General features: G+C 57.2%; 1 protein-coding gene across 2 annotated transcripts; it reads left to right on the forward strand.

The window, feature by feature from the left end:
• Nucleotides 1-295: 295 nt before the first annotated feature.
• ZNF853 (zinc finger protein 853) lies at nucleotides 296-8,880 on the forward strand. 2 transcript variants are annotated; one of them, XM_054496146.2, is made up of 3 exons: nucleotides 296-725; nucleotides 1,736-1,853; nucleotides 5,679-8,880. In XM_054496146.2, the coding sequence occupies exons 1-3, from the start codon at nucleotides 714-716 to the stop codon at nucleotides 7,562-7,564; spliced, it is 2,016 nt and encodes a 671-aa protein (XP_054352121.1). In that variant the 5' UTR covers nucleotides 296-713; the 3' UTR covers nucleotides 7,565-8,880. The 2 variants fall into 2 exon arrangements, with proteins under 2 accessions (XP_054352121.1, XP_054352122.1); XM_054496147.2 differs by having other exon boundaries at nucleotides 300-725; nucleotides 1,731-1,853.
• Nucleotides 8,881-9,819: the final 939 nt, after the last annotated feature.

Genomic DNA, 9,819 nt, shown 5'->3' on the forward strand with positions numbered 1-9,819 from the left:
TAAGCCCACCGAGCTGTGGCTGCCTAGAGCGGCGGCGGCGGCAGCGGCGGCGGCGGGGGCCGGGGCGCGGGGGCGCGGCGGGCGGGCAGGGGCGGGGGACAGGATGCGGATGCCGGGGGGACTTCCTGTGCCGGCCCCCGCGCCCCCGCCCCCGGCCCGGCCAGCGGCCCGCACGGACGCACTCCCGGGCGGGCGGGCGAGCCCAGGGGGACCCGGCCCTGCCGCGGCGCCCGCCCCGCCCCCGCCCCGGCCCCCGCGCGGCCCGGCCCAGGCCGCCCGCAGGCTCCGGGCACCTGTAGCCCCCGAGGACCCGCGTCGCCTGGCCGCCGCCGACCCCAGGCTGGGCCATCCCGTGGTGCCGACCCCGGGTGCCGGCCTGGATCCCGCTGCCCGCGATGGTCCCGGGGGGCCGGCCCTGAGCCCCGCGCGGGATTCGGGGCGCTGCCTCCCGCCCCGGCCCCCGCCGGAGAGTCTCCACCAACTTCTGCTCGGCCGCTCCTCTCGGCCCCTTCCCTTGGCCCAGGGCGACCTCGGCAGCCCAGACGGCGTGGACCCTCCGGAGTGCCCAGAAAGCCCCCGGGGTGGCCCTGCGCCTCCCGGCTCTTTCTGGATGGAGGCGCCTCCGGAAGGAGCCGGCTGCACGCCGTGGCCTTCACCTCGCAGCCTCTGCTGACCACACCTCCCTAGTGCAGAGGCTGTCCCGGGAGCAGGAAATGCTCCACCAGGTGAGGCCCAGGGGGTCGTTGGCGCTGGGCATCCGGGGACGCGTCCCCTGAGAGAGTTTGGACTGGATGGCGCGAGTCGGCCTGTTTAGGGGAGAGGGGCCAGCTCTGCACGGGCCCTGCACGGGCCAGGGTGGACTCTCAGGAGCGCCTGGGCACAGGGCCAGGCCGTGGGTGACAGTGCTCTGGACACCTGCCTTGCCCGGGAGCTGGAGTGGCAGGTGACACACGTGGCCTGCTGGTGGCCTTCTCAGAGCAGGCCAGCAAGGCAGTAGAATGGAAGGGTGCCAGGCGCAGTGGCTCACTCCTATAATCCCAGCACTTTAGGAGGCCGAGGCAGGAGGATCGCCTGAGGTCAGGAGTTCGAGACCATCCTTGGGCAACATCGTCTACAATATTAAAAAACATAAAAATTAGCTGGGGGTGGTGGCACGCACCTGTAGCCCCAGCTACTCGGGAGGCGGAGGGAGGAGAATCGCTTGAACCGGGGAGACAGAGGTTGCAGGGAGTCCAGATCGCACCACTGCACTCCAGCCTGGGCGACAGAGTGAGAATCCGTATGAAGAAAAAAAAAGTATTTAAAAAAAAAAGAATTGAAGGAGGCAGGGAGGATGTTGAAGGACAGTCTCTCTTTGGCCCCAGAGCTCCCCGCCCTGAATGTCCCTTTGATGACTCTAGCTTTCCTCCCTTGTGAAGGGCTGATACCCACAGTTGTGTCTCAGTGGGGCTACCCCACTCTCCATACCCCTGTGAAAAGTCAGGAGAGGCAGCCCTGCCTCTGTGCAGGTAATGGCCTCTGGTGCTGTCTGCCACCTCCCCAGCCCTGAGCCTCCAGGCCGCCGGCACTCCTCGTTCCCCACTGCGGCCTGGACAGTCCTGTAGTTGCAGCAGGTGTGGAGCTGACCGCTCTGGGTGGCCCGAGGCAGAGGTGGAGGGCCTTTGGGGGCCTGTGGCACCTGACGGGGGTCAAAGCACTCCAGCCTGTCTAAACCGCGTCCTCCCTTTCAGCACAGCCGACTCCCGGGAATCGGGGTCTGACCGCCAGGATGGAAGTGGGACCAGCCACCGAGACCTTCGTGCTGGAACTTCGATGTCTTGAGGATGGGGGCCCAGGGCCTGACACCCTCTCAGGTGAGAGCCTCGGGGGATCCCTTGACAGAGCCCCATGCCTGCCTGCTGTGGCAGAAAGAGGCTCAAGGATGGCGGGCAGCCCGCACAGACTCACACCAGCCAACCTCAGCTGCATTGAGTAACACCAGCAGCTCTGCCTTGAGATTTTCCAAGGTGGCTGTGTCAGGCAGGCTGAGGCCAGGCTGGTGAGGGGCTCTCCGCTCGCCACATGGGTGCTGACTGGACTTAAACTCACACGTGCTGCTGGCTGGAACTCATTGCTGTGTTTCCTGGCAGCCAGAGGGCCTCCACCATCCTCCCACCTCCCCCAGCTCCTGAGTCAATTTCCACTCCATTTCCCGGATGGGATTCAGGTACTGATAGGCTCTGTTTCTCTGCCGCTCCTGCCCCAGATGTTGGCTCTGCGGCCTCTTCTCCCCTGTAGCCTTGTAACCTTTTCCACTTTACCTTGACCTCTGCTTGCATCTGTTTCTCTCTACCCGATGCCCAGGGGCAGATGTGGTACTGCAGAACCTTCCAAGACCTCTTCCTCTGGGACCCACTCTGGGCAAACCTTCTCTGGTGACCACACTCATGAGAGCCAGTTTCCATTCTGTGCTTTAAGGGTGCTCAGTGAGGGCCTGGGGCAGGGCGGGACAGAGCTTGAAAAGGACGAAGGGAATTAGAGGGGTGGATGGGGATGTGTGGAGTCAAGAAGGACCCTTCTGACCGGGCACGGTGGCTCATTCCTGTAATCCCAGCACTTTGGGATGCCAAGGCGGGCAGATCACTTGAGGCCAGGAGTTTGAGACCAGCCTGGCCAACATGGTGAAACACCGTCTCTACTACAAATACAAAAATTAGCTGGGTGTGATGGGCGCCTGTAATCTCAGCTACTCGGGAGGCTGAGGCAGAAGAATCACTTGAACCCAGGAGGCAGAGGTTGCAGTGAGCCAGGATCATGCCACTGCACTCCAGCCTTGGTGACAGAGTGAGAGTCCGTCTCAGAAAAAAGAAGAAGAAAAGAAGACCCTTCTGACTTGTAAATTTAGCTGACAAAACTTTGGGAAGGTATACACGTCAGATAACACTGAACTAGATGTTCACCAGAATGCCTTTGTTAAAAATACTGAGGTCAGGCACAATGGCTCACACCTGTAATCCCAGCACTTTGGGAGACCGAGGCAGGTGGATCACTTGAGCTCAGGAGTTCGAGAGCAGCCTGTGAAACATGGCAAAAACCCCATCTCTACAAAAAGTTTAAAAAATTAGCTAGGCGTGGTAGTGTGTACCTGTAGTCCCAGCCACTTGGGAGGCTGAGATGGGAGGATCGCTTGAGCTTGAGAGGTTGAGGCTACAGTGAGCTGAGATTGCGCCACTACACTCCAGCCTGGGTGACAAGAGTGAGATCCTGTCTAAAACAAACAAACAAAAACTGAAGTTGCTGCCCCAGGGAGTCAGCGTGGCCTGTGGTCAAGACTGCCAGAAAAGAGGAGACTCACACAGAGGCACGATCTGTCTCATTCCTCCCAGAAGGGGTGGGAGAAAGGAGTGTCCATGAGACATTGGACTTGCTGGGGGAACAGTTTTCACCCTGTCTTCTCCTACCATGTGCTTCCCCCCAGCCGATGTAAGTGTCTGTGAAAAGCACACTTACGGATCTATTAGCCTAACCAAAGGTTATTAGGAATATTTTACTAGAGGAAATTATATGCATACAGATCTCCCTTGGTGGATTTTTTTTTTTTTTTTTTTTTTTTTTTGAGACAGAGTCTCGCTCTGTTGCCTAGGCTGGATTGCGGTGGCTCAATCTTGACTCACTGCAACCTCCACCTCCTGGGTTCAAGGAGTTCTCCTGATGCAGCCTCCCGAGTAGCTGGGACTATAGGTGCATGCCACCATGCCTGGCTAATTTTTGTATTTTTAGTAGAGACAGGGTTTCACCACGTCCCTTGGTTTTTGTTTTGTTTTTTTGTTTTGTTGTGTTTTGTTTTTTGATAAGGAGTCTTGCTCTGTCGCTGGGCTGGAGTGCACTGGCGTGATCTCAGCTCGCTGCAACCTCTGCCTTTCAGGTTCAAGTGATTCCCCAGCCTCAGCCTCCCAAGTAGCTGGGACTACAGGTGCACGCCACCACGCCCGGCTAATTTTTTGTATTTTAGTAGAGATGGGGTTTCGTCATGTTGGCCAGGATGGTCTCGATCTCCTGACCTCGTGATCCATCCTCCTCGGCCTCTCAAAGTGCTGGGATTATAGGCATGAGCCACCGCGCCCGGCCATCCCTTGGTTTTATTAAATCAATATATTCCTGGAAAAGTGGCCAGAAAGCAAACTTTTATAAATCAAAGCATTGTCTTGCATTACAAAATGGAAAACATATGATATTATAGGGAGAAGAGATGTTGAAATCAGATTTGGGAACGGAGAAAGCCTCCTCAAGTCACATGTAGAAAGAAGGATTGGGATTTTCCAATAGCAAATAGTAATACTCAAAACGAGAATCTCATGGTGTACACGGTGCGGAAAGAGAAGCATAGTAACAGAGTAGTGCTGTTTTTGCAGGGCCTCCCAGGTTTATGCCTCCTAAAGTGTTGGGATTACAGGCATGAGCCACCACGCCCAGCCGAGTTAGTCCTTTGTATTCCTGAATGACGATCTCAAACAGTCCCAGTCTCCTTGGTATTTTTTTGTTACTTTGCAAACCAATCCTAACCTTCAGAGAGAGGGAATTTTCAAGCACCTGCCAGGTTCCAGGTACTATGCCAGGGCTCTCCTTGTTGTACTGTTTAAGCAGATGGTGTGGGTATCACTGAGCTATTTTATAGACAGGACTGTGAGCCTGCAGGAGGCTGTACACCTGCCGACTGGTAGAGTTAGGTTCTGAACTGAGAACTTCCCGCCTGAAACCTAGTGGTCTCTCTGACACTTTGGTGATTTTGGGAAACTACTTGTGGTAACACCTCCAGGCAGCTTTATATAAATTCTTTATTATTTACAGAGAAGGAGAATTTCATTTATTTAAGGTGTGGCTGTAACTGAGGTCGGAGTTCAGCATGGGGTTGATGGCTTGGCCATTGGGAGAGCCATTTCAGTGGTTTCTACTGGAGGGTGATTAAGCACAAGAGATTTCTCAGGATGGTCAGGGAGCCTCCAGCACCCTTGCTAGTGCCAGTGCCAAGATCAGAGTGGGGCCCATGTAAAGGGAAGCTCCAAGGAGGGATCAGGGAGCTGGGGTCCAGAGGGAGGTCGCCAGCAGTCCCTTGGACACCTACCTTCCTTCCTTCCCTTCCTTCCCTTCTCCCTTCCTTCTCTCTCTCTCTGTCTCTGTCTCTCTCTCTTTCTCTCTCTCTCTCTTTTGAGATGGACTCTCCCTCTGTCGCCCAGGCTGGAGCACAGTGGTATGATCTCGGCTCACTGCATCCTCCACCTCCTGAGTTCAAGTGATTCTCCTGCCTCAGCCTCCTGAGTAGCTTGGACTACAGGCATCCGGCACCACACCCAGCTAATTTTTTGTATTTTTAGTAGAGACGGGCTTTCGCCATGTTGCCCAGGCTGGTTTCGAACTCTTGAGCTCAGGCAATCCGCCCACCTCGGCCTCTCAAAGTGCTGGGATTACAGGCGTGAGCCACCGTGCCTGGCCACCTGGGCACATTTCCAAGCCACCCCCGGCCCCTGCAGCATTTCAGTTTCTGCTGGGCTGCTATTGTTACTTGATCCAGCACTTTCGGGCTCCTGCGAAGAGCGTGTTAGTGTATCTTTGAGGGCAGGGTAAGGGGCAGGTCCTGGGGTTTGGACCAGAGAGCTTCCTGTAGATCTTTCTCTCTTGGCTTCCTGCCATTTCTTCCACAGGTGGGAGCGAGAGTCAGGAGGAGGAAGAGCCCCAGGAGGGGAGCAGCAGTCCACAGCGGCCAGCAGTCTCGGCCCCAGTGGGTGCCAGTGAAATCGCTGAGGAAACCCGGCCGGGACAACGGGAGTTGCAACTGCAGCAGTTAGAACAGCAGCCCGAGCTGCAGCAACATCCGCAGCATGAGCAGCTGCAACAGCCGCAGCCACACCTAGAACTGCAACAGCAGCCGCAGCAAGATGGGCAACAACAGCTGTCTCAACTACAACAGGAAAAACACCAATCCATGCACCATCAGGAACTGAAACCAGAACTGCAGCTAATGCACCAGCAGCAACAGTTACAGCCACACCAAGTGCAAGAGCAACAGCTGTTGCAGCAGCAGCAGGAGCAGTTACAGCCACAGCAGGAGCAGTTACAGCCGCAGCAAGCACAAGAGCAACAGGTGTTGCAGCAGCAGGAACAGCTACAGCAGCAAGTGCAAGAGGAACAGCTGTTACAGCAACAGCAGGAACAGTTACAACAGCAGCAGCTGCTACAACAGCAGGAACAATTACAGCAGCAACAGTTTCAACAGCAGCAGGAACAGTTACAGCAGCAGCAGCTACTGTTGCTACAGCAGCAGGAACAGTTACAGCAGCAACTGTTGCAGCAGCAGCAGGCACAGTTACAACAGCAGCTGCTGGAACAGCAGCAGGCACAGTTACAGCAGCAGCTACTGCTGCAGCAGCAGGAACAGTTACAGCAGCAGCAGCAACAGCAGCTGTTGCAACAGCAGCAGCAACAGCAGCTGTTGCAACAGCAGCAGAAACAATTGCAACAGCAACAACTGCAGCCTCCTCCCCTGGAGCCTGAGGAGGAGGAAGAGGTGGAGCTGGAGCTCATGCCGGTGGACCTGGGGTCAGAGCAGGAGCTGGAGCAGCAGCGGCAGGAGTTGGAGCGGCAGCAGGAGCTGGAACGGCAGCAGGAGCAGCGGCAGCTGCAGCTCAAACTGCAGGAGGAGCTGCAGCAGCTGGAGCAACAGCTGGAGCAGCAGCAGCAGCAGCTGGAGCAGCAGGAGGTGCAGCTGGAGCTGACCCCGGTGGAGCTAGGCGCCCAGCAGCAGGAGGTGCAGCTGGAGCTGACCCCGGTGCAGCCGGAGCTGCAGCTGGAACTGGTGCCAGCCGCAGGGGGCGGCGGAGCGGCGGTCCCGGGGGCTCCGGCCGCGGTCGTGGTGGCTCCCCCGGGCTACGTGGTGGTGCAGGAGCTCATGGTGCTGCCCGCCGTGGCAGCGCCGGCCGTGGTGGCCATCCCGGGCCCGGCAGGCAGCGCGGCGTTGACCCCTGCACGGCAGCGGCGGCGACGGCGCGCTCGGGACCGGCCGACCATCTGCGGGGAGTGCGGCAAGGGCTTCAGCCGCAGCACGGACCTGGTGCGCCACCAGGCCACGCACACGGGTGAGCGGCCACACCGCTGCGGCGAGTGCGGCAAGGGCTTCTCGCAGCACTCGAATCTGGTGACGCACCAACGCATCCACACGGGCGAGAAACCCTACGCCTGCTCCTACTGCGCCAAGCGCTTCAGCGAGAGCTCGGCGCTCGTGCAGCACCAGCGCACGCACACCGGGGAGCGACCCTACGCCTGCGGGGACTGTGGCAAGCGCTTTAGCGTTTCCTCCAACCTGCTGCGCCACCGGCGCACGCACTCGGGCGAGAGGCCCTACGTGTGCGAGGACTGCGGCGAGCGCTTCCGACACAAGGTACAGATCCGCCGCCACGAGCGCCAGCTGCATGGCGCGGGCCGCTCCAGGGGCCTCGGCCTGCTGCGCGCCTCGCGGCCCGCGGCCCTCGGTGGCCCAGCCCGCACGGAGCAGGCCGCTACGGCCACTGCGCCCGCAGACAAGGCGCTGTGAGGGCCGTGATCCGGGCTGCCTGGCCGGGAGGTGGGGGGGATCCCCCACCCGCCTCCACCTGAAAAGCTCCTTGACCCGGGTTCATGGGCGCTGGAGGCATCCTGGAATATCCCTGGAGTAAAAGGCTTCCACCATCATCATCATCATCTCCCAGATTCCCTGAGAAAATACCAGGTTCACAGATTCACCGCCAGAAAAAACCATCCGCCAAAAGAGAAGTGGACTGGGGCTGAAACAGCACAGGGGACACGTTTGTCTGCCCTTTGAGGGGTCTGCCAAAAATTTTCCCTCCGGGAAAACTGGACTTACTACGAACGAGGAAAAACTCCCAGTGGCGAGACGATTAATGACACTGGCCGAGGACTGGACACCCACCAGGGAATCAAAGACGTGGTGAGACACACATGGAAAAGCTTCGATCCTGGTGAAAATGATCGCAAGGAGAAATTCGGGGAGGAAGCAAACTTGTTTGCACTATGTAGAAACTGACCAAGGCATCGAATAGTCCTCAGAGGCATTTGCCTTGAAAATACTTTCCAAGATGAAAATTCATCAGGGTGGGTATAATTCTGATGAAAACGCCTGTGTTCATCAACACAGGGTCAGAGCGCTCACGCGGTCAATGTGCAAATCCAAGCCAGCAAGTCCTGCTCCGGGTGGAAGGCAAAACCTTCCCTCCAGGGAACCAGGGGCTCCGGCGGGCGTCGGAGGCAGGTTCTTGGCCTCTGCTGCCATGTCCCCGAGTCCCCCCAGCCCGCATTAATGTCCTCTGGAATAAGAGCCTGTGGCTGAAGCAGAGGGCCTTCTGGGAGAGCTCTCCAAGGTCTGGAAGGAGGGTGCCCCAGAAGGAGCTCCGGGGTAGCCCCACTGTGGCCCCCCTGAAATCCACCAGCTTCATGCTTCTCAGATGCTACCCAGGGGCCGGCACGGGGAGACCAGGGCAGATTTCTCCTGCACCAGGCTATGGAGGTTTGGAGGGCTGCCTGAGCAGACCCTGTGCCATGGCTGGGGCTGGGGAAAGAATATCTGAGACAAGGTTTGGGAGCAATGCTCTTTACCACGTTTACCAAATCGTCTGGGGCAGGGGCTGTGAGCCGCAGCAGTTGCTGGTGCCTTGTGGGAAGGTGGGGTAGGGAGGAGGCTGCCCGCCACCTCTGCCCCCAGTCACTTCCTGCTTGACCTGACTCTTCACATGTGGCTGCTTAATTCCTGCCTCTCTCCCCCCAGCTGCTTCTCCTTTACTAACACACCTGCTACATTTTACACATGTGTTGGTAAGTGAGAAACAGAAACGAAAAATAAATTAAAATGCAGAAATACAATGTCCTTGTCTTGGTGTTTTCACCTCTGGATTTTGTGTCTTCGTAGGGCTTCCTTTCTTTTTTTTTTCCTTCCCTTCCCTTCCTTTCCCCTGTCCCCCTTTTCCCCTTTCTGTCCTCTTTCCCCTTCCCTTCCTTTCCTTTCTTCTTTCTCTTTCTTTTCTTTCTTTTTGTTTTAATGTTGCCTGGGCTGGTCTTAAACTCCCAGGCTCAAGCAATCCTTCCACCTCAGCCTCCCAAACTGCAGGGAGTACAGATGTGAGCCACTGTGCCTGGCCAAAGATTCATTCCTTTCTTTCTTTCTTTTTTTGAGAGAGGCTCTTGCTCAGGCTAGAGTGCAGTGGTTTGATCACTGCAGCCTCAAACTCCTGGGCTCAAGCAATTCTCCTACCTCAGCCTCCTGAGTAGCTGGGACCACAGGTGCATGCCACAATGTCTGGCTAATTTTTTTTTTTTTTTTTTGAGATGGAGTCTCACACTGTTGCCCAGGCTGGAGTGCAGTAGCACGATCTCTGCTCACTGCAACCTCCGCCTCCCGAGTTCAAGCGATTCTCCTGCCTTAGCCTGCTGAGTAGCTGAGATTACAGGCACCCGCCACCACGTCCGGCTGATTTCTTGTATTTTTAGTAGAGATGGGGTTTCACCATGTTGGCCAGGCTCGTCTTGAACCCCTGACCTCATGATCCGCCCGCCTCGGCCTCCCGAAGTCCTGGGATTACAGGTGTGAGCCCCTGCACCTGGCCATGTCTGGCTAAGTTTTAATTTTGTTTTTAGAGAGGGGGTCTCACTGTGTCGCCCAGGCTGTTGGGGTTCATTTCAAGGAAAATGTTCCTGGTTGCTCTTGAGCAAGGAGCCTACTGTTCAGGCCCATTACCCAATCCTCCTCACCCCAGACCAGCCTTCCAGCCTGAGGCCCTTGGCTGGGTAATGGACTTA

Source organism: Pongo pygmaeus, chromosome 6 (genome assembly GCF_028885625.2).
Source record: "Pongo pygmaeus isolate AG05252 chromosome 6, NHGRI_mPonPyg2-v2.0_pri, whole genome shotgun sequence".
Classification (NCBI taxonomy): Eukaryota; Metazoa; Chordata; class Mammalia; order Primates; family Hominidae; genus Pongo; species Pongo pygmaeus.